At 29.2% G+C, this 25,388-nt stretch overlaps 1 protein-coding gene across 1 annotated transcript; it reads right to left on the bottom strand.

Moving 5' to 3' along the window:
- Nucleotides 1-1,234: 1,234 nt before the first annotated feature.
- Nucleotides 1,235-25,323, bottom strand: LOC107453750 (cytochrome b-c1 complex subunit 1, mitochondrial). The gene is made up of 14 exons (XM_043047483.2): nt 25,026-25,323; nt 22,771-22,989; nt 21,088-21,217; nt 19,219-19,417; nt 18,992-19,071; nt 16,780-16,892; nt 15,976-16,080; nt 14,546-14,584; nt 14,370-14,464; nt 10,948-11,013; nt 5,457-5,573; nt 3,138-3,195; nt 2,983-3,058; nt 1,235-1,471 (listed from the first exon to the last, which is right to left on the bottom strand). Exons 1-14 carry the CDS (start codon nt 25,086-25,088, stop codon nt 1,407-1,409), a joined length of 1,425 nt encoding a protein of 474 aa, XP_042903417.1. The 5' UTR covers nt 25,089-25,323; the 3' UTR covers nt 1,235-1,406.
- Nucleotides 25,324-25,388: the final 65 nt, after the last annotated feature.

The raw sequence follows: 25,388 nt of genomic DNA, 5'->3' as shown, positions 1-25,388 counted from the left end.
NTTTTTTTTTTTGTTAATTTTTACTGTTACTGAAAATTGAAGCAACAATAAAGTATATAAGCTTATTGTCACCATTCAGCAGTGAAAAAATTTGATATTTTAAATGTTATAGTGTTGCAGAACTCAAAATCAATAGTGGGCCGCTGATCTGAGACTTTTAAAATGAATCTTGCACCAACATTAAATAATAATTAGTTCTCCGTGCTAGTAATGAATCACTGTCGATCAATTGTAAATGTATGCTGATTTAGCTTTCCCCTTTTTGTCTTAGGTCTTTGCTTCATCACAATTTTAAATAGTTAAAATTTTCTGTAATCTTTCATTTTATTTTACTTCAATAATTTTTTTTTAAATTATATTTAGAATAATACTCTACTTATGGTAAATAATTAGTATTTAACCTACTTATGAAAACATAAAACTTTAATATGGAGCTTCATTGCATTTTTAGATATTTTATTGTTTAAATTTAGTGTCTCATGCATTTTTAAGTTTTTTTTATTATTAAAAATCAAATAGGGGCGTGGAAACATACCCGTGAAAATATACTGAAATCTTTTAATTACTTGTCCTTTGATACAGTAAATAAAATTTCTTAACTCTTAAAACCGTGTTGAATGCATAATGTAGTAGTTATCTCAAAAAAAACTAATTTTTCTAACAAAATCCTTCTTCTTTTTTTTTAATTGGTTACTTAGACTCTTGCTAACACTATAAGTCCATTTAAACAAGTTCTTGGATAGTCAGTAAGAAAATTGTGTGAACAATCATATAGTTAAAAATGTAAATCTCCTCAATTAAATGTGTTCTGCAACATCTAAAATTTGTAACAAAAAACATTTAACTAACATGTTAATTATTAATACTTCTCCATTGCTCATAGATTTTTTTTTTAAATTTTAAGATGCTCTTTAAGTTAAAACCCTAAAATTATGCATATCAACACAAAAGACCAATCTATATGAGTAAATGAAACTATTAATAATTTTTTTAAAGAGTGTCACTTATACAATTAAGTTTCAAAACTTTTTATTTTAAGAATGTAAAAACTATTTTGAATTAGTAATTTATACAAGTTTTGAATAATGGTATTAATGTTTAAATTGCTGATTAATGTAAAATTTAAAAGCAGTTTATTAGCTTCAAAAAATTGACACCGCTTTTGAATTTTAAAGCTCATATTAGCTATTTCTTCCAATATTGGTTTTTGAATCAATGTAAAGAGACATTGGAATATAAATAAAACACTTTATTTCTCTTTCTGAAAGGAATACCATCATAATCATGTTGAACCAAATTTTTACATTCTGATTTTGAGTGATTTTGTAAAGCACAATTAATGTGTATACATCTAACTGTCTATAAAAATCTTCAAGATTGGGTTTTTATATTTCACAACTTATAAATTAATATCTTAGCCAATACATATTAGATCGAACCCTGTTATAATCTGTCAATGCTTCAATGGGACCTAAAAAAGAAATGAAAAAATATTTACTATTATATGAAACACATTATAAAAAATATAAGTGTTTAACAAGTCAATTGATTTTAATTTAATTATTAAAAACATTTTAAAGCTATTAGTACATCAATGAAAAGGACTGTGTGATGCATTGAAAAATATCAATGTGTTCAGCACTGATTTGATGTTTGGATTGGCATTTTTTCCAAAACATTGGAAATTAAGATTTACTTGCTATATGTACATAGACCTTTACACCAGCAATAAAGAGCATTGTTCCCAATAGTGATTCTCCCAATCAAACATCGATTAGTGCAAGCTAGCATGAAGACCATTTTCTTCTGATTTTAAGTAAACAGCCATTGCCGTGAAAATGACTGTTTGAGTAGCATGGGAAATTACTGTAATATTTTCCCATGTTTCTTCAATTGTGACTCATCAAGCACAGATATATGTTTAGTGACACGATGAAACCTGATGTGACTGCAAATAATTGAGAATAAAACTGTTGTTGAACCTCTCAATTATCGAAACATGATTTCTTTTAATTGTGCAAATCCTCTGATGTTATTTTTTTTTTTTGTTAAAATCATTCCAGCCTTTCATCGTTTTCAACTACTATTTTGCTAAGACATCCACATCTTTCATTATTGAGAAATAATAATCATTATTATAAAATCTGAAAAATGCAATGTTTATTTTTAAAAAAATTTTAAACTTTTAGAATTTTCTTTTTATTTTCATAAAAAATATTGATAATATACTATTAACTTGTTATGGGAGGACGACTCATAAGTTACGTGAATCTTTTGGTGCCAGCTGCTCATAAATATTCAGTCTTTCTTTATCTAATAAAGTTTATAAAGATTTTTATGCATGCTGACTCAATATGCATTTTGATTTTATAATTATATTTACTTAGACATAGCCTGAGGCAGGCTTATTTCTGTTGATGAATTACAAGCCCTGGGACTTAAAATGAATCCCAGTGATTAATTTCTTAATGTTATTGAAGTAAGTTTAAAAAGTCAATTTACATAAAGATTTTATTCAATCTATGTTTAACATATGGATTTACTTTTCTATTAAAATAAATATTTTTGATCGAAAAAGTGTTCAGTGAAGCTTCTGCAATTAATTGACACCGTTAACTAAATAATTAAAATATATTTTTTTGTATTTAAATGTAAGTGGCATACACATTTATCAAATAGCTTAAAAGCAATGCCTTTATGTATGCTATGTTTGCTGGGAAAGTATTTTCATTCATTCATTCATTACAATTAAATAAATAGTAAAGCTTAAAAGATCACTCAATGACAGCAAAACATTTCATTAAGGTTGATTTAATTTATGAGCAGGGGAAAATATAAAAACCTATTGAATAATAGTATCACTGAGATATTTCTAATACCTTACAAAAAAAATTAGAATGATTAATGAAAAATATGTAAGACAAAATTTAAAAGGCTAATAATCTAAGTAGATAGTGGAAAAAGAAAACACAAATTACTTACCCACAGCAGCAATTGCTGGACATCTATTATAAATATATTTTGAACAGACATCTTTCATATGTTTCAATGACACAGACTAAAAAATATAATTAGTTTAGTAATATTTTGCATAATTTTAATTTCCAGTCACTAAAAAAAATAAATAAAAAGTATACCTCAATATGTTCAATCTTTTCAGACAATGGTACATGGCTCTTGTAATGAAGAACACTTCTGCAAAAATAAAGTATTTTTAAGCATATTCCTATGTTATGAAAATAAAATGCAAAACAAGATATCAAAAATGTAGATTATAAATTGTTTTAATTAAAAACATTGATGTTTTATAATTTTTTTGTTTGACCCCTTGCCTTCCGAGGAAAATCTAAAGATTCATCCCCCAGTGCCACCACTGGGTTCCACAGAGGTGTGCATAGTTTTGGTTTGTATTGGAGAAAAAGAAGAGGAAAAACTGTTTACTTTTAAAACAAGAAAAAACGAAATGCAAAATTTAAAGTATAACAGTATAATAATAAAAAAATTTAATCGCAATTAGAGCCCTCTTCACCTGAAGTTATGTCACATTCGAAGTTTCTGACCCCGAAGATAGTCATCTAATTCACTTTCAGGCATATTTGCACAAAAAATAAAAACTTTTATAACACTAGGAGACAAAAAGGAAAGCGAAAGGAAGTAAAGAAGCTCATACAACTCAAAAGAAACACAAGCAATAACTGCACGGCTGTAATTTAATTTCCTGAAACTTCCCCTGCCCCCCTACCCTCATCAGAAATCCTTTGAAAACACTCTCAAGGTCATTCTATTGTATCCAATGGTGTGGTAGTAGTTTTACTGATTGCAGCAGATAGCAATGCATACTTCAGAAAGGCGTATATATATGCTGGAGGCAGTTAAAGCATCTGCTTAGCGTATATATACACTCACGGCAGGAAAAGGGTTAATTGTGCAGTAACATAACTAATTCTATCTGTAAAAAAAAAATTTGTTAAATGTAACATGCTTGAAATCAATCTTTATTCAAACTAAACTAATTTAATGTTTACAAAAACTAATCAGACTAGAAATTCATTTTTTATTCTTCAAATAATTAAAAATGAAATATGATTAATAAGAATTTAATAACTTATTTAGATTATTTTTATTGCACTTTAAGATAAAACTGGACAAAAAAAGCTATTTTGATGTTAATAAACACTAAATAATTAGGAAAATATATTAATCTAGTAATTTTAAAGCAAAGATGATAACAGTACTTTTAGTATTAAAAAAAATCAGGGTTGGATAAGTGAGAGCATCTTTTTTAAATATAATTTGTGATATTCAATTCACAAAAGAGAGATTAATAATATGATAGTGTATTCTAGAAACACAATTAGATATGTTAACACAAATATTATTTGATAAATATGATGAATTGAAAGTATCGCACATTAAAGCTCCTTTATGATCACTAAAATCTCTTAGCAAAATTTGTTTTTGAATTTGAACGATGGAATTAATTGATCAAAATGAAATGAACTTGTCACTTAGATAAATATGCTTAGAGGTATTGTCTATAATTATTTTTTTTAAATTTTTAACAAGAAAAATCTAAAATTGCTTGGCTTTTGATACCCTTGTAACAATTTAAAGGTTAAAACTAATAAGCAACACATATTTTTTCCCCAATATGTTAGTTGCTCAGGGTTGCCACTCAATCTGGAAAAAAAATTCCCTGTACTATTATACACAATATATTAAAAGGAAACAACAATTACTGTGCTCTTTTGTGAGCTATATAGGGCTAACTATATTTATTAGTTTTAATTGGTGGGAAAACAGCTGAACATATTTAAATAATGTTATAGTAAGTGAAATAGTTTAGTATAGCTGAAATATCATGGCTAAATATCCCATAGATTACGCTTTGAGTGGGTACCATTTTTTAAAAGACCAAAATAAGAAACAAAATTCCCCGTATTTTCCCAGTTTGCAAGGAAAAAATCAAAATTCCCTGCATTTTCCCTGTTATTTTAGGTGATTTTTAAATTCCCTGTATTTTCCAGGTTTTCCCTGTTCTCCATGTAGAGTGGCAACCCTGTTGCTTAGCTAAAAATGTGCATCTTTTTTCCCTTAAACTTTATTACAAGCACAATATTTAAAAAAAAAAAAAATATTATGTAAAATACAGAATTCTTAAATGCAAAAATTATACTTATGTTTTATAAAATAATTTTTATTACTTCATTCTGCTCTCATTGGATGGAATAAATATTAACACTTTTTAGACTGGCAATTTTGCACAAAAACTATGTCATGTTACTGGCTATTATTTTGGAATTGAATAGGGAAGTTAAGTAAAATATTCTAAATATTGATTTCATGCCCAAATATTGTTGATTGATATAACTCAACACTGCAAGTGCAATTACAAGTTAACTTGTCATCAGTCAACAACAGTTTGGGTAATATTAACTTATTTAGTTCATGCTTACCTGCCAATGTCTTTACAGGTTGCTGTCGTACCATCTAGAGACTCAATTAAATTAACTTTCAATGCATTCTTGGCAATTTGTAAATCTGATTCAGTCATGCTTATACATAACCTCATCCTAAAGAAAGAAAGAAATTGGCAATGAAAAATCTAATTTCAACATATCTACTATACCTAAATAAAGCTTATGAGTTACAATCAGGGGTGTGTGTGCGCAGTTAACTTTAGCTCAATTAAATCGATATATTTTGTTGTCATGCATTTTAAGGATAGCCCACTTTAAAATTTTCAACTCAGACAAAATATGCAAATTAAAATCTTATCACAGATTTAAATTAAATTATATTTTTCATTACATTTTTAAAAGGTATTTAGAAATTCTATAAAGAAAAAAAATGGAATTAATGACAATATTTTCTGGTGGAGTATTTTTACACAAAATATTGAATTCTAAAGAACTTTAACCTCTGGGGATCAAACTACGTTCACTGCATGTTAGAACTGATAATCAAATAAGATTAAAAATTGGTTAAGCTTATTATTATTAAATCCATCTAATAAAACGAGAATTATCATGTTTTTATTGAGTCAAGCTTTGTAATGGCCGAAAGAAGAAAAAAATTATATCATTTTTCTCAAAAATCAGAACATTTTTTGTAACAGTAAACATATATATGACAAAAAGGCAAACTAAATAAAAGTATAATTTACTCAACTTAAGTAAAGGAATAATTTCAGAATTACTTTATTTTGAACAGAAAGCTTTCCATTTTAATTTTATTAATACTGAACAACTCATAAATTCAAATCAATGCATAGAAATTTTTATATAGTACTGTATAAAACTAGTATCAATAAACTAATATTTCCTCTAACCAATATATGACTAAAACTTGTGATTGGGTTCAAAATGTAAATAATTAAATACTTTTATAGTAGGATTTCAATAATCTCAAAATGGAAACACAATTAATATGCCACTTTACATTTGTGTAGAAAAGTACTTTTCGTGGATGATCGCTCAATTTGTCATTTAAAAATTATATGACCTTATTACAATGTGATTTGAAATTATATGATCTGGTTGATCAAAATAGATTATTTGTAAAATCCCGTAAAAAAGATAAATTAATAAGTATGAAACTATAAAAGTCCACCCTACAAGATTTGTTACTGCATTTGATGAAAACAATAAATAAGTATATGACCCTTGAATTCATTACCATAAAAATTTGATAATATAAATTGCTAATAGGGTTTTTTTTTTCTTTCATAGAATGCAGCAACATACCCTCCAACTTTGCCTACCTAGCCATCAGTAGCACTCGCGCAACACACATTTACGGCATCCCGCAATATTTGCTATGCCAAGGGCACAGTGGGCACAGATGAGATGGGCACAGAGGGCCAAGGCCTACTGTGCCCATCTCAGTTTTCTTGACCTTGGGCTCTGGGGTGCAGGAGCAGATGTTCCGGTCAGGTGGTCAGCCGAACGCGGAACCCCCAGTGTTTAGTTCCCAAGCATGCTTGGTACTCATTTATCGACCCACTGAAGGGATGAAAGGCTGAGTCAACCTTGCCCGGACCGAGGATCGAACCAGGGACCTGTGGCACGACAGCGCGAAGCGCTACCGCTCAGCCACCGGGCGTCTTGCTATGCTCATATTGATACTTAATTATATTGACTTATAATTTCAAAAAGCAGTTGATAAATATACGAAAATAGATTTTGAAGCAAGCGTAAAATGTTATTTCATATTGAGAAATTTTTTAAAAAATTAAAATGCCATAGACTTTTAAAAAATCATGTTATTTAGATAGTACAATTTTAATTCACATACAGGTTGGTAAACTTTTCTAAGGATATAAAATTATTAAATTGCAAATGAAAGTTTATTGTACATTTATACAAATTTCAAAGAAAAATAATATAACATCTCAGAAAAATGCAAAAAGTGAACTCTCCACAACTTTTTCTCTACATTCATTCAATTGTTACCAAAAATTTTTTTACTTATTTTATTTAGGAAGGTCAGATTCTAAGATGTTTCCTATTAAATATTTTTTACACCAAATTTTAAAGCTATTAAATCAAGAAAACAATTTAATACCAATTTATTGAAAGAAAAATGGATTATATAAATGAGTTTCTTCCTAATAAAACTTTCAGAATTAGAAAACAATATTTAAAAACTTATATCATCTAAAGCTTACACATTAAAATTTATTCTTTAAGAGGAATGAATTTGTATAGACATTAACCAATAGCTAAATTGTTTCAAATCTTCGAATTATCTATTATAATTAAAAAGTAAAAGCATTAATTAAGAAATCTAATCTATAAGCAAATCTGATTTTAATTAAAAATACCCTTAATTACAGAAACACAGTATCTAAACCGCTCTATGCTTTTTCAGTGATGAATAACAAGCATTTTTTGCTCTTTTTAACTCATCCTCAGTAAATTGTGCATTGTAACAAACTTCCATACTTAATTTAGTGATTAGAATTGATTCTAATGTTTTGGTACTCAGACTCGAGCGATTATCAGTTTGATTTTTACGAATCATGCTAAAAATTCTCTCAGATCCAGCATTACTACGGGGAATTGACAGAATTGAAAGTATTATTTTTGGCAAAGCCACATATCTCTTTATTCCATTGTTATCCTTTAACTGGCTAATTTTATGCCATGCCTCATCTACTCTGGTATGATTTAAAATTTCAGAAGGAAAATTGTCTGCCTGATAAAAGGCAAATTCTAACTCAAGTTGATCAATGTCAATACCACAATTAAACAAATCATAAAAATACTTAAGAGACGCAAAATTTGCATTCTGCCTCTTCAAAATGTTTGCCACAGAAGCATGCTTAAGAAAATCATCCTCTAAAGGAAACTTTTTGAGAATATATTCACATGCAGTGACAAAAAGAACTCAGTTGTATCTTCTGGCGTCAGATTACTCAAAATAGATCTAGCACTTGATCCTATTATAAGAGACTCATCAGGTTTTTGATACTTACGTTTCTGAAATTTCACTTGTAACAGAGAAGACTTGGATTAGCTTATGGTAGAAGGCGAAACAAATCGTACAAGAAGCTCATAATATAAGCTCATAATATAAGCTCATTAAATCATCACACAAAGTATGGATAGAAGGTTGCTCTTTTTGCAGGGCAACATTTACCTTGGTGAATACAGGCAATATCGATGTAACAAAAACACAATATATCTTTGTTTTGTTTGATTTAAGTAACTCTTTTATTTTTTCTGAGGTAGCATTCTCTTTAACATCAGATTGTGAAAAAAAAATTAGCAATGGGTCCCACTGCTCAACTAGTCTCTTTAGAGAATTTTCTAAACTTAACCACCGAGTTGAAACATGTTTTAAAATCTTGTGAAGTTTCACATCACATTCTATCTGACAGTTTTTAAATTCATACTTTCTTTTACTACTCTTTTCAAGGTAGTAAAAAACTTTTATCACCAAATTCTCCACATCAACGGGCAATGAGGCTGTAGCCTTTTTAGCTGCTAGATGAACCAAATGACAAGGGCATCCAATGAATTTTATATTTGGTTGCTTCTGTTTTATATAGCTCAAAACACCTTTATTACATCCAGCCATTGTGTTAGCATTATCAGAACTGAATGCTATGCAACTCTCCCACTTCAGTAGATATTTTTTAAACTCTCCATCAAGAAGTTGAAAAATTCCCTCACCAGTGTTGTTAGTTGATTCAGATAAAGAAACCAGTGATGATACGATTTGTCCTTTTTCTTCATCATAATAATTAAAAATTAAAGGATATAGCTTTTTATCTAATATGTCATTGCTTCCGTCAGTGGAAAGAGAAAATAATGATGTTCTGAGCTTACTTAGAGTATTCTATCCCCTCAGCTGTGGAAACAGTTATTGCCTGGGTCTTGGTATGTCCACACCCATACTTTTTTGCAATGTCGGAATCTGGGAGCATTTTTTTAAATAAGGCGCCAGAATGATCGGAAGCAGATAGAGAAATGTTGTGCTCAATTAAAAACCGTACGAACAATACTTCAGCTTTAATCACACCATTTTCTTCTAATTTTGAAGAATAAAAATTGTTAATAGGTTGCTGATGCACCTGTGCTTTTGCAGTAGCACAATGTTTAGGACCGATCACGTGTCTGCGACAATCATCCAGTCCACCGTGGACAATAGAAAATTCCGAACTACAAATAGTGCATTTCCCAAAGCCTTCTTTTCCCGATACTAAACAAGGAAACTTTTTAGTATATTCCTCTCGAAGCTTTTGATTATTCTTCCTTTTCTTTCGTAATCCATCGTCATTAGAAACTTCCCGATCCTGATTAGATCTTTTCATATAACGATCCATCACAATAAAATTTAATAAATACACAACTTAAAAACTAACGCGATAAAAGCTGGATGAAAAATAATCTAAAATATCAAACAAAAACTTTTAACATCAGAGCAGCAAAATTCAAAGTTGTTTTCAAAATTTTTTATTGAAGTCACTTCACTTCACACGGTATAAAGCAAAAAACTAACGCAGTTTCTCAAAGAACAGCTGCATTCTGGCAGATTACAATGGCGCCGCCGATGAGTAACCCTTCATAATTACGTGGTTTCTCCCGACCAAGGCTAACAATTCATGACGTCATTTTCGGCGATACGCAATTTGTGACGTCACCACGCTTGAGAGACGACAACAGCGGAAGCGGATAGATCAGACAGGCGCTTTCCCTTAATCCGTAGTATTTTACTATTCACCTGTAGCTCCGTAGTTTACCTCCAATTTCGTAGCAACTACGGAAATTCCATAGCAGTTGGAGGGTATGCAGCAGGTAAGGCGGATTCATTGAAAATATTGAACAAAATAAAGTTGCATCCCCCAGTTCATGTCTGAACAAGGAATGTAATTAGTACAATCATTATTAATTAAAATAAAAAAACGTTGGATCAATGAGTCAAATATTTCAATTTTTCATATCTATATTTTAAAAAATCTGCAATTGTATTCTTTAAAATGGGAAGCGATGAATACAAAAATTGGGAATATCAAGGAATAGGACTAAAATAAAGGACAAAATATTTTTCAACAGAAATATCAAGACAACTAAAAACACTGTATAATGCCAAATTTGCAGTTTAAATCAAAAGTTTCAAATCTACAATTGAAATCAAATGTTTCTTATCTATAGTTCAAGTAAAAGTTTCATATCTTACTGGACAGAACATATTTTACAGATTGTATTTACTACAACAGTAGAGCAATAAATAAATAAAATATTATAACATAAATTAGTAAGCACACGAAATAAGCAATAGCATTCAATTCTTTTTAGGCACGTTACACCTACTCAATACAAATAAAAAAATTATCAAGTTGTATAAACGTCAAAAGGGTAATTGAATGCGACATTCTGCATTGAAATAAAAGATTTTAACATTCAAGTTATAAAAAAAAATTATTTACTCTTTACTTACCATTCATTTTGCAAATTGAACATGAAATCGTCAAGTACCATCTTATCCATAACAAAGTAGCATCCCCTAGGTAATAAAAATAATGAGTATAAAAAGCTATATAAGCAAAGGGGGAAAGGTGAATATTCCATTAGTTTATTAAAGCATCACTAATTTATTATGTAATAAATACAAATATTGGACCAATAATTATAAGTGATTTAAAAAATAAGTTTTGATATTAAAAATATACTATAATACTTACCAGACAAAATGCATGCAATTATATATTTATTTTTTGTGGTTCTAGATTACAATGGAGATCTACAGATTTTATGCTATTTGACTAAAAACTATCCACTCTGACAAAATACATTATATAAAATACATTTAAAAAAATTCTTAGCAAATTTTTAATATTTTAAAAAGAAAACTTGTAAAAACAATTATAAAAGAATTAAAACTTTTATAAAACATAACAGCTTGATATTATTCTAATAATTTGCAATGAAATTCCAAACTGTATTTAAATTACATAAACCTTAGCACAAAACTAAACATAAATTTTACAAAATGACACACTATTCACTAAACACTATTTCAAAAATGTTATTTTAGTGATTAAACTAATTAAAAACTTGTCAAAGTTAAACAATTTTTAAGCCCATCTCTAAACACTCAGCTGTTTTAAAGGGTATATAATTATCATACTGCTTAAAAAGTACCATACATTATTTTTGTCCTAAATAATACCATCTTAGTTTAAGATAATACTTAAGACATTTTTATTACAAATTTGAACTAGTTTTATTTGTTAGTAAATATTGAAAACAGAATAGACTGAGAAACAGTATAAGAAGCCAAGCTTTAGCAGTTTTTATTTTCAAAAATAACTAATAAACAAAACTGACAATAAAAATTATATTTACAAAAATTTTAGCAAAACATTAAAAATAACATTAAAAAATATCTCATTAAGTTATCTTAGCAGCTTTCCCCCTATATGATTAAGATTAGAAAAAAAATTCTGGGAAAAGCATTAAAATATTTTAATAGAGTTTAAGAAATCTTTTGAAATCCATCATCCCTTAAAAACACTTGCCTTTTTACTCATTCCATTTTTTTTAAATAATAACTTACTGCTTAAATAATAATTACATTTTAGTAAAATCATCTGTGTTTATAGGTTTAATTCTGATTACTAATATTTTCTTTGTTAGGATTATTCTTAACTGGTTAAATTTTTATAAGTTCCACTTTTTCTTCAAGGGAGGTATAATTAACGAATTTTTTAAGTGATTTTAAATTGTAAAATTAGTTTTTAAATAATGCTTTTTTTTAAAAAAAAAAAATGCTATTTTAAATGTTCTTTTCTACAGAATTTTCAGTTTAAATTATAAAAAAAAAACTTTCAAATTGTTTATCAATTAATCATTTTTTTTAGTTTACTTTATTTAGAAAAAAGATTTATGCTCAGAAATTGTCTATTAGCGTGTCTTTAATTATTTTTTAAAAACTACAAATTTTTCTCAGAAGATAATGTGTGAGATAAAAAAAAAAGATAATGTGTGAGAATAACTTTTTGAAATACAGTGGAAAGTCGCATATCCGGAATCTGTGTGACTTCCGGAAGTCCGGATATTAGATTTTTCCGTATAATAGACCCCCAAGGTAAACAAAGCTTAAGACAATCTGAATCTTAGAAGCAAAAATAAACATTATTTTTTGGGCAATAATGTTTTAGTATTATAATGATATCTAATCAATCAAACACAAAATATTAGAAAAAAATTATTATTGCTTAAAGTATAGAAAACGAAAAAAATTTGAGTTATGAAAATATTAATTGCTCTCTCCGCCACTTTGAACTTGAACGATTCAAGCAAGAGGGAGAGATTCCCGTCATTCATTAAGGTAGGTAGGTGGAGGAGAAAAATTCATTTCCTCCTTATTTGCCATTCAAGTTGAGGGCGGGGAAGTGACAGTCTTATTATCTCTGTGATCATTGGCTATCAATCAAGCGTAAAAGAGCGGCATGCTCTTCCCCTCCACATTAACGTTCGATGTGTTTACCCTTTTCCACAATATTTCTTCTTTCCCTAACACTCTAAGAAAAAGGCTCCAGGAAGTGCATTTTTCACTAGCCAGCTGCATAAAAAAGAAAGGGGGAGGGGACTCAGTTGTGATATTATGAAAACAAATCTCCCTCCTTTCCTACATTCCAGAGGAGGAGCCTCACTAACGGTCACGGTACAGGGTTGAGAAAGAAAAAAATGAACAAAATAGTTGCTTTTAGTTGCCTAAAGCATGAAAATAGTAGCCAAAAACTAGGAAAATAGTTGTCTAGTAAGAACAAAACTTCATCAAAAAATATGACTAAAATTTTGTTAATGACTTAATTGTCATATATTATGATCCATTCAGTCAAGTTGGTGGCAAATATGATAATTTTCATATAAATGTTTATATATATATTAAAAGTGATTACTAAAATTCGAAATTCATGCATTGTAATACCGTTAAAAAATTGTTTTGTTTTTTTTAAAAATAAAAAAAATCATGCAGAATTTTGCAGCAATAATCATTGAAAAGGTGATCGAGAAATGAAACAGACTTACAATGGAATTTGTGCAGATTGAACGAATTAAAAAGTGAAGACTCAAATTTGCAATTCAAAATTTTTAACATTTCTTATTTTTTAAGAAAAAAAATTTCAGTGTGTTCAGGAACTATTTAGCGGGACGCAGATTTTTCACCAATTTATGCTTGAAAAAATAAAAAACATCTCTAGGAGTACAGAAAAGTATCCCAATAGTCTCCTTTTCTTTAAAATAGTTGCTTTTTTAGCTTTTTCAGGCAAAAAAATTGCCATAGTCACCTCATGCCAAAAATAGTTGCATTTTAGTCGCCTGTGGCATCCCTGTGGTAGATCTTTTATTCCCCTTTCTGGTGATTTATGGGTTCAATGCATAAATCACTAGAAGCTAGAAAAGGAAAAAACATGTCAAAAGACATTTTTTTTAAGAGAGGGGAAGATGAAGAGATGTTTGTTTATTTTGATAGTTAAAAAGTGTGAGGAAAATCAACCCTTCCAGAAAAGGGACGTTCGAATACGGGACGTTACACTGCATATGCATAAAATAGTATAAGAGGGTAATTTAAAAATTGTTGAAGATCAAATTCAGTTATTACATAATACTACACAATTTGATAAATTTTTACGCTGTAAAAGAGGTGCCGTTTCAAAATTCAAAGTGCCCTTTTCCAAAAGGGAACTCTGTGTACAGGGTACTAAAGAAAGTTGCAGAACACAATCATTCCTTCTATTAGTGTGTTAACATCTTCTTAAATTAATTTATATGCATACAGGTAAAAAAAAGAGAAGTAAGAAAGTAGAAGAGTTTAACAGAATAGAATTTAACGGAGTTCCTTAGAATACATACCACAAACCAGTATCTCTATATGTTATATGAAAAGTTTCAAAACTATGGCATCGCTTCTCTTTGTGAATATTATTAACCAACTTATGAACGGTATGCTACAAAGAAGAAAACAAGGTTAATCATCCAAAAAATAATATTTCCTCAATATTAAAATTGATAATAATTATAAAACTTACATCTCCAATTGAACTTGTTTTATCCCAACTGCCAACTATCTAATTAAAAAAGAAAAATTACAAAATTATAAAATATGATAAAAGATAATACAAGCCACTTGTAATAATTATACTGTTGTACAAGAGCCCAATTAAAAAATAATTTAAAGTTTAAATATGAATAGTTATAATGAGCAAAATGATAGCAAGTCATTCATTTTTTTATAGATTGATTCTAAATTTTTAGCATGTTTCACAAGTTTTAAATTTTATGACATTTAAAAAAAATATGAAAATATCACATGAATGGCAGTATTAATTGAATCTTACAAACAAAACTCCTTAGAATAATGTGCCATTCTACTCACAAATACAACATTAATGAAGGGATATACAGCACATTTGCTCAATTTTTTTTAGCTTCAGAAAACTTGTTATTCTTTACACTCAGCTGAAAATTGATAGATAATTAAATTCTACATAGCAGTATTATTATTTAGATAAAATAATCTTACTTCCTGATTGATTACAACAATTATTATTTTCACAGTTTGGTGCAAAACAACTCTTGTTCAGCTTGTTTCATTCCCATTGCTATTATTGAAAGCTAATTTCATAAATGACATCAAAATATTTTAAACTTCTTGTCTCCTGCAAATCTTGATACAAAAGATTGCTTATTGCCAAACTATTAAACAGCTTAAAATAATGCTAGATTCTCCATATTGGTAAAGAATTCAGACAGAAAGATTATAAAACAAAAAATAATTAATTAAAATTTTGTATGAACACAGAAAAAATGTCACATTTAAAAGTAAAAAATATAGACTTTAAATCAGATATTGACACTCTCAAACAATTTCTTTATTTTTCAAACATTTCTTGCCCAAATCAGTTTTGATGTCGAGGGGAAAAAAACCAACTCAATACAGAAATAGAGGAAATAATTTTTGGTTTTAAGTTTCGGTTTAGGTTTATGATAAATAGTTGAACCCCTAAAGCAGTAACTGCTTTAAAACTATAAAATATTTCACAGAACAAACCCTAATCCCATATTTTTCTTCCCCTTTTATGCTACACTGAATGATACCAAAGCTAAGTTCCCTAAACTTATAGTTAAGTTATTAGAATATTATGAAAAACTATACATACTTTAAATAATACTTATTTATGTATATGAGATTGCTATTAAGAGAAATGAGGTATTTTTAATGTATTTTATTATGCAGAGTTCAATAAAAGCTAACCTAAGCTGGCAAGTAAATAGAGTACAATTTTGTACATTATTAAGATAGAAAGTAAAAGAAATTTAAATATCTCTGACTTTCATTTTTGAAATGAAACGCTTTATTGCAACATTAAATTACAAAACTGAATATAAAGTCAGAAGTTTCCAATTTATTTACAGATATTAAGAATTTAAAATAGGAATGTAATTTAATTTTACTTACCGTTTTTGCCAAAAGCAATGGATAAATATCCTTTGAATCATGACCACAAGTGTCAATAGCAACAGCTACATGAGCAAAAGGTAACCAATCATCTCGATCTCGAACCTATAATAAAAAAATTTTAAACAATGATAATGAAGCTAAGAGCATCAGTTGCAGCTAATATTGAAAATTATTTACTGCTTAATTTATTGGTTGAACATAGAGAAGTTAACACAGAGCTAAATATTTCAACAGAAAAGGTGAAACTTGCAGTACTGCGGTAGAAATAATTACATTTGAATGCTATGAACAAAGAACATTCTACCTCCGTTGATACGAGACAAATTTAGATAATGCCAACTATAATTTACAGGCAAATCATCATAGTTATCTAAAATTACAGCAATCACTATTTAACCATGTTTCAATTTTGCAAGACAATAAGACATCACACAATCGTTGTTTTTAAAAATGCAATGAAACATTGATTTTATCAAAAGAAATGAGAAATATACCTACTTTAGATAATAAAAATAAATTTTTGGATAGTAAAAATTTTCTTTTCAACAGTTAAATTGAAACTATCAACCTAATAAACAAAACATAATCTACTTCTTCTATTTATGGAACAAACTAGGAAATTTCAGACACATTTTTGAAAGAAATAAACAATTAAAAATACATTAAAATAAATAAATACATAATATAAAAATAAAAAAACGTCTTTATAAGTGTCTAGAACTAAAGTTATGTAAATTTACTCCCTTATAGCTAGAGTTAAACTACAAAAAAAAAATAGAACATTAAAAATAAAATACTTACCTCACTACCAGTATATCTGCATCTAGTTACAAGAGGAATTTCTGCGGTATAAGTATTGGGTTGAGCACTGAAATGTTTCTCAGCTAACTTCACGAGATCATTATGATTTATGTCTAAAAGAAGTTAATGAAATAAAGAAATCAGTTATAAAACAAAATATTCTAATGAGAAAATTTTGTGATTCATGCTTACTTATAAAAGTTATAAATTTTAACACTATTTCAAATAACATTGATAATAAAACCTACATACAAAACACTTAAAAAAAATTTGTATAGCAAGCATAAGAAAACAAAATTAAGATTTTCACTTCATTAAATTAAAAAAAAGAACATATTGCAAGTTTTAAAAAAAATAATTAAGAAATGAAAACAAGTGAAAAAAACTATATCTTATACTTTTTATTTTATATTTTAATTTTATAACCAGTGTTGAACAGTCGACCTAATTCTGCATTTACAACTAACACTGTCAACTCCATACCATTTTAATTTTGCGACAAACTAGCCTTCATGGAGAACTTTTTGATGGAAGAACCCACATTTGCATACATTGAAAGGAAAACCTTCTATGGCTATACAGACATGGTGATTCTAACCCATGATTCATCTACCCCTGAGATACTTCATGTACGTACAGTGGTCGTATCAACCAGCCGCGGCTGAGTTTTGAACTTAGGTACCTCAATGAGCTACTTTGGCTCTGTGTCTAATATTTTATGACCATCGTTGAACAGTCAAACCAATTTTTTGGGTTTACGACAACTAATGTTTAACTGTGTAGCCTTGTAATTTTGAACCAATCCAGAAGACAAGGAAACTCCTAGTTTCGTACCCCCAGTGGTATGATTTGTCATGGGAACATGGAGTACTTTGTGACTCGACAGATTTAACATGCATCAGTCACCATTTACTACACGGGGAGTCTTCGGCCGGTAGGGATCGAACCCACAATCTCTTGAACATGGGATCAGTGCCCTACCAACCAGGCTATCCCGGCCCCTGCACCTTATATTTTATTTCATTTTATAACCATTGTTGAACATCTAACTATATTTTTGGGTTTATGACTACTAATATTCAATGCCATACAGCCTTGCAATTTTTAACCCAATCCAGAGGACAAGGGAACTCCTGGATCAAGTATTGGAAGAAATTTGCCTTTGTGGAGGACTGTTTGATGGAATTAACCCGCATTTGCGTTAGATGGAGAGGAAGACCACGAGAACCTCCCACGGTTAGCCTGTCGGCAAGGGGACTCTAACTCATGATCCTTCTACCACTGAGGATATTTCACGGTAGCACTGTGGTCGGTGCAAGCCGGATGCAGAATTCTTATCGACTAGCCATCGCTGATTGGAAGGTGAACACTATCCCATTGAGCCATCACGACACCCTGTATCTTATATTGTAACTACAAGGGGTGATCAAATGAAAAGGTACGAAACGACGTAAAAGCATAACAGTTAAATATTTGCATATTCCGCTATGGGAGAACATAGCGAGACATCTCGGGATGCGATTGGAGTCTCTGACTGGGATCGGAGCATGCGCTGGTGCCCGCATGAGCAGGAGAGAGCAGAGGTTCTTATCAAAAGCGGCGTCCGAATGATGCCGCAGTTCGTATGAGGACTGGATGGCGTTCGCGTTGCAAAATTCGACGATTGAGGAGCAGCGAGGAGTTATCCGATTTCCTCGAGCACAGAAAAACCATTAAGTCCGATGCGTACTGTGAGACACTCTGACGCCTACGCAGGTCAATCAAGAACAAAAGACCGGGGCTGCTCAAGGAGAGTGTGGTTCTGCTCCATGATAAAGCGCATCCACACGTCGCCAGTCTCACACACGTGGAACTGGCCAAGTTCAAGTGGGAGACGTTGGACCATCCGCCCTATAATCCGGACTACTCGCCCTGCGATTTCCATGTGTTTGGTCCACCTGAAAGGGAAGCTCTTCAACTCGGACGACATACTCAAGGACGCTGTGAAGGACTGGGTCTCGTCAAGACCACAGGAATTCTGGAAACAAGGAATCCTGATGCTTGTTCATCAGTGGGATCGCTGTGCACAGGCCTATGGTGTATATTTTGAATAAAGTCTACATTTGTACCCACCGTGTCGTTTCGTACCTTTTCATTTGATCACCCCTTGTATCTTGAACAGATATTTTGAACTTAATTCATTAAATTAATAATTTCATAATTTAATACTTACTTCCTGATCCAACTAGGGCCATTCGAGATGACAAAAAATTATTTCGAACATAAAAGGTCAGATCATCAGCAGTAATTGTTCTAAAGGAAAAAGAAATTTAGTTAAAGATGATTTCACACTTTTAACAATATTCTCTTGGCTAAAAAGAAAAATTGTTCAATTAATTTAATAAATAGAATATTTTATTCGGTAAGAAAAAGAATTTAGGATCTTTAGATGAAACATACTTAATATTTTCACTGGGTCCAAGGATGGATTTACCAAGTGGAGTTCCTTGATATGCAGTCAAATGTAAATAGTCAAAAGTTACTAATCTGTAATCTGTTTCAGCTTCTTCCAAAGTATTCAAAATATCTTTTCGAACTTCTTCCATTTGTTGGGAATCAAATTTTGAGTTTTGCACGCAATCAGATAAGATATCCACAACTAGAAAACATTAACTCATGTACTGTAATGATAACATTTATGATCAGGTAATCAAGATCAGTAAATGACAAGTTTAGGTAGACAACACTTAAAAAATGATAAATAAAATACAGTACCTTCTGATAAATAAAATTGAAGAAATAAAATAAGAAATTTCTGACTGCAATAATTGTAAATTTGTTACAATTTTTTAACTAAACAGATAACTTTAGCATTATTAAATACATTTAAGCAAAAAAAGAGAGAAGAGTATATGTTCAACTTATACATCTAAGAACGCTCCATACTCAGGTGTTTTCCTAAAAATCATGAAGTACAGTAGGGAACCGATTATCCGGAACGAACGGGACCATTGCCATTCCGGATAACTGATTTTTCCGATTTTCTGAATCGCTACAAAAAGAAGTTTTTTTATTATTAAACCAAACTAAAAAAAAATATTTGGAAATAATCTTAAAAAGAAGAAAAAACGATGAAGGAATACACTAATGATTATTTCCAAAATGATGGTAAGGTAAACATCTATCAAAAAAGAAAGAAAAATCCTAAAATCTTATGAGAAAAAAAACATTTGTTTTAAAAATGGCAGGAAAATTTATCGAATTTCATTCCGGTTTTTTGGTTTTCCGGTTTCTGATTTCCGGATAATGGGTTCTGTACTGTATCTGTAATTATCTTGTGTAAGAATGGTAAATAACTATACAAAAAAAAAAATTTCAAAAACTAGCAGTAGTAATTGCTTTCAAAAACAGAATAAAATTTAAAATCAACTAATACAGAAAAACAAATTAAACTTGAGTAATTTTTCTAATTGTTGAACAACAAAACTGAATATTTGAAATAAAATTATTGATTTAATCTGTGCCTATAAACTACTCTTAATTTCTATTTAAAGTCTAGCTCTAAAATAATTGTTATCTTTGTAGAGTGCATCAGTTAGAGATTACCACCAATTTATAGTAACGCAAACCTCCAATTTAAGGTTAGGTATCAAGTCTCAAAAATTTTTCCAGTGCTCACTAGCTACTAAATGTAATAAAAGTAATGGCCATTCTTTAAAATGTCAAAAAATCTTGAAATATTTAACCATTTTAAAAACAATTAAAATTATTAACAGTAAAATTGTAAAGATTATTGTAAACAGATGTGAACAGCAATTTTTAGAAAAAATGAAACTGAAAGGGTTAAGAAACTTATTTCAGCATTTGGAGAAACTATCTTTTTCCGTTAAAATTTTATATGACTATTTTTTAAATTAATTCTTAAAAACATATCTTTACAAGTTTTTATAAGCAAAATCAAGAATAAAAATATTAATGTGAAAATGCAAATAATTTAATGCAAAAAATTTCTAACCAATCAGCCTTGATAAAATATACTCTTTCATAAATTGTTAAATATCATTAAACCTAAAATATAGTTTTAAACTATGTTATCTGCATAATTTAATAAGCATTATTAAAACAAAAATATTTACTCATATAACTAGATAAGTTTACTTTAAACTATTTGTTTCTGCCAAACTTATAACTTAGTTTGTTTCAGCTTTTCATTGCCAAAATGAGAAAAGAGGTTTCATCAGTTTAGTAACAATCAGTATATTACGCATTAGTACTTAATATGACAAATAACAAAACAGGGTAAATATTCTAAATATAATAGTCTCATACCTTTACTTATATCTCCAGGAAGACATTTTGCAAAAATGGCTGTTTCCTCTCTATCTGTGTATGAACTGACCTGTGCACCTAAGTTTGAGATTTCTGCAGCAATATCTTTTTCTGACCTTTGTTTTGTACCCTAAAATTATGTTAGACAACATTAATCCCTAAAATTTATTAAAATTCTTTAAAAAAATTTTATGTATTTAGAAGCACTTAATTTGTCTTTGCATGAAACATAATTTACCATAGAGCATATTTAATCCTATTGGTAGCTAAAAGTTAAGACATAAAAACACTATACGTAAATTTTCTATTTCTTTTCCGTAGAAGTTTTTAATCAATGATTTTTTGCTTCATTCTAAAATGTTAATTGAAAAAAAGTATTAGGCAGTATAATTTAACTGACATTCTTTTTTTACTCCACTTTTTTTATAATTCCCACTTTCTTTTTTAATATGTGCTTGCTTTATTTTATTTCAATTATACATTTCACATTGTAAAATTGTGGTTATGATGGTAAAAGAAAACCACGTATAACAATTAAATTGTAAATAAACTAAATTGTGATTAATTACTAAATTACTACTATGAATTGAACTAAATTGTAGTAAGGTTTTTAGAATGCAAAAACATTTTAATTCAGTTGCAGAAATATCTAAGGCCAGGTCTAACCAGGCCTAATATCTAAACCAGGGGAAAAGAAACAAGGTTGCACTTGATTGCAAATGCTTTGAAATGATACACAGGGAAAAATAATAAAATAATTATTTATTTATTTTTACCCAAGCTTATACAAAGTAATGCAAAATTATGTGATAAAAACTTGAAGAACGCTATTTTTTTCTTCCTTTTTTAAATTACACACGCCATTGTCTTCTCAGACATAAGGCGTCTAGCAGTCCAATACAATAGGGAGAGGGCATGAAAGTAGTCACAGGAATGAATGTCAACAAGAGAGGGACAATCAAATAGATGCTCCCTAGTCATAGGCGAAGTGTTACAGAGCACACAAAGAGGTGAATTGACTAGGTTAATTTTAAATAGATGGGACTGCAAGTAGTCATGTCCAGCAATTATTCTAAGACAAGCAACTCCCTCAGCCCTGGGAAGGAGGGAAAGATGAGAGTGCTGCCAGCCATCCAGAAGGCTAGACTAGAATTTTCCATCCACTAAGTCCCTAAGAGCAGATATATATATATAAACACTATAACAGATATATAAGCTGTTGTAGCAGTGCTACCTAGTGATTAAAGAATAGAGTATGTGAGTGTGTGGTCAGAGCTGACAGTGTTGAGTTCTTAATGAAAAATTAAAGAATGAGTAACAGTCCATTTTGGAAATTTGTGTCAGCCTTTATATTTTATCAATGATAATTCAGTTTTGGAGAAAAAACTAAAAAGATATTTGTACATCTTTTATTGACTGTTATGCAACTATCTACTAAACTAAAAGCTAAATCTTGCATTTGTTTGTTTTATAGCTTGTTTTATTTTAGCAGATCTTTAATATTTACTCTCAGTGTTATGTTCAACATTTTTAATTAAAAGTTAAAGCCATGTAAATAGTTTATAACAGATAAATTAAGACAGATTGAGTTTAATAATAAAAAATACTAATAAAAATTTTTGAATGTCATTCATATCATTTTTTTTTTCATTTATTAAATTTATATGTTAGACAATAGTTTACCTTTAAAAGCATTTTTTCAAAAAAGTTTCCAACTCCATTAGTTTCAGGGGATTCAAAACGGCTTCCAGCATCAATCCAAAGACCAACCGTAGCACTACCAGAATCAGAAGACTGTGTTGCAACTTTAAACCCATTATCAAGTTCTGTGACTTTTGTTTCTGGTAAATTTAAAAGGGTTTGTGCAAAAGTAGCTCTTGTTAGTTGATGAGCTTTTCTCACCTAAAAATATCAAAATTTTTAAAATATATTTATAGTAAATATAATTTTAAATCTTATAACATGGATGAAAAGTTTTAAAAGATGACATTTATGATTCCACCTTTCTGATAATCTTTCAAAATAGAAACAACAGGGTTGGCATGATTTAAATCACCTGATTTTTAAAAAAATTAAATTAACTGTAATTTTTTAAAAGCCTTCAATTTACATTGATTTTTTTTTTAAAAAATTAATAGGTTAAGAATTAAATATTTGTATACAATATAATCAATAAATACATTCTTCAGGGTACAATACAATATCATTCATTCATCAAGATTTTTTACAAAGCAATAAAAAAAAGGATATGCATGCAAATTATTATATTTATATGCATATCCCTTTCATTTCAATATTTTAAAAATATCAACAATTTGAAATGTTTTTTTTTTTTCAAAACATTTTTAAGTATAGTATTTTTTATACAATATAATAAATAAATATATTGCTCAAAATAAGATTTTTTTAAAGTCTTATTTCATTTAAAATGAAGGATTTTTACTAACAATGAAAGGGATATGCATATAAATAAGTTTCTTTCTTCTTTGTAGTAGACTAAAAAAAAAGGAAGAGTAAACATGAATAAGAGTAGTAAGAAAGTTTTAAATTATTTTTCATTGAATTTGTATAAAATAATATGGCAAAAAGCATATTTCAATTATGCCAATTTAGTTTTAAGCTTATTTCATGCTTTAAAAACTTATTAAATATAGAGTTAGTGTGAATCAAGACTTACTCCACCCAGAATAACTTAGAATCAAAATGTTTCAATAATATGTTTTAATCTAAATTAATTTTCTCGTCATTAGATATCCAATGGAAAAAATAATCTCTAATCATTTCATTTAATAGTAATGTAAGTATGAGTAAGGGGATATTTCCATATTGGCACTTGTCAGCAATTGATTAAAAAGTTATACATTTTGCCTTGAAGAAAGGTGGTACAAACAATGCTCCTTTTCTGGGCTTTTTTTTTTTTTTCTTTTTAAATTTCTTGCTTGCCATTGCCTAGGTTGGCACCAAAATTTGGTACAGGTACAAATCTTCCATGGGTAATTTAATCAAACATAATTTACAAATTCTAAGAGAAGACTTCCATGTTGGTAAAGATATTCAAGTAATCACCAAAAATTAGTGACCCCTAAGAGCCGAAAAATACATCACAGAAGTAAGTGAACTAAAAGGGTAGAAGATTTCAAATTTTTTTAAACAAAAATTGCAAGTTTTAAATGCTTCTGGCGATAGTAGCTAGTGCGAACAAGTGCCGGTAAGTTTTAGGTACATATAGAGTACAGTGTAGTAAATCAAGAGACAAAAACAAATTACTTTGTTATGGATACAAAACTAAAACAAATAGAATAATAAAGTGTAGTTTCAAAGAAATTATGATATTTCAAAGGCTACAAAGTAAGAGATGGATAAGATTTTAGTAATAAAGTTAACATTTTTTATAATCTTAGAAAATGGGAATTGTAAACAAACTCGTCAGTCCCGGTACTGATCAATATTGTCACAAATTTCAATTGATTTTCCACGGATAACTCCACAAAAACGCATTAATAAAACTTGGACACTCAGAAAAGTTATAAATAAGGTATTGAAATNGTTATGGATACAATACTAAAACAAATAGAATAATAAAGTGTAGTTTCAAAGAAATTATGACATTTTAAAGGCTACAAGGTAAGAGATGGATAAGATTTTAGCAATAAAGTTAACATTTTTTTATAATCTTAGAAAATGGGAATTGTAAACAAACTCGTCAGTCCCGGTACTGATCAATATTGTCACAAATTTCAATTGATTTTCCACGGATAACTCCACAAAAAACTATTCAAAAACGCATTAATAAAACTTGGACACTCAGAAAAGTTATAAATAAGATATTGAAATTTCATGTCGATATTTCCCATGTTTAAATGAACGAATTATCTATGTACTTCGTGCAGAAACAAAATTTTAGAAAAAGCCCTATATATAGGAAAAAAAATTCTTACTGAGCAAGATCTCAGGAGAGAACATAGAGGTGTAGATATTTTCAAAATATTCATTGTCGCCATCAACTAACAACAGACGATATTTTCGATCTTCAAGTCTTCAACCTTGGACGAAGTCAAAAAGATGGAAGTTACATTACATTGGATATTTTTAAAAAATAATGTTAGATTATTACAATAAAATTTCCAACTTTTCAGTTTCTCTCGTTGGAGAGTTCGTCGTTGTTAATACCTGACGTTTTCGAATTTAGAAACGAAACCAGTTTCAACTTCTTGAAGAAATCCTTGTGACATTATTTCAAAAGACTCATAGTTTCAGTTCACTTCATTTAAAGCATTTTATAATCGAGACAAGCTATAAGC

This window comes from Parasteatoda tepidariorum, chromosome 1, assembly GCF_043381705.1.
Source record: "Parasteatoda tepidariorum isolate YZ-2023 chromosome 1, CAS_Ptep_4.0, whole genome shotgun sequence".
In the NCBI taxonomy this organism is placed as follows: domain Eukaryota; kingdom Metazoa; phylum Arthropoda; class Arachnida; order Araneae; family Theridiidae; genus Parasteatoda; species Parasteatoda tepidariorum.
Note: the sequence above shows the minus strand (reverse complement) of the source record. Positions and strands in the feature narration are given on the sequence as shown.

What these genes read in the sequence shown, in the direction of transcription:
- LOC107453750 (XM_043047483.2), bottom strand. Translation starts at nt 25,088, where the DNA reads ATGGCGACAATGAATATTTTGAAAATATCTACACCTCTATGTTCTCTC. An exon ending in TTGAAAAAATGCTTTTAAAG is followed by an intron (nt 21,218 to 22,770) that starts GTAAACTATTGT and finishes ACATAATTTTAG; the next exon opens with GGTACAAAACAAAGGTCAGA. An exon ending in AAACAAGTTCAATTGGAGAT is followed by an intron (nt 14,465 to 14,545) that starts GTAAGTTTTATA and finishes TCTTCTTTGTAG; the next exon opens with CATACCGTTCATAAGTTGGT.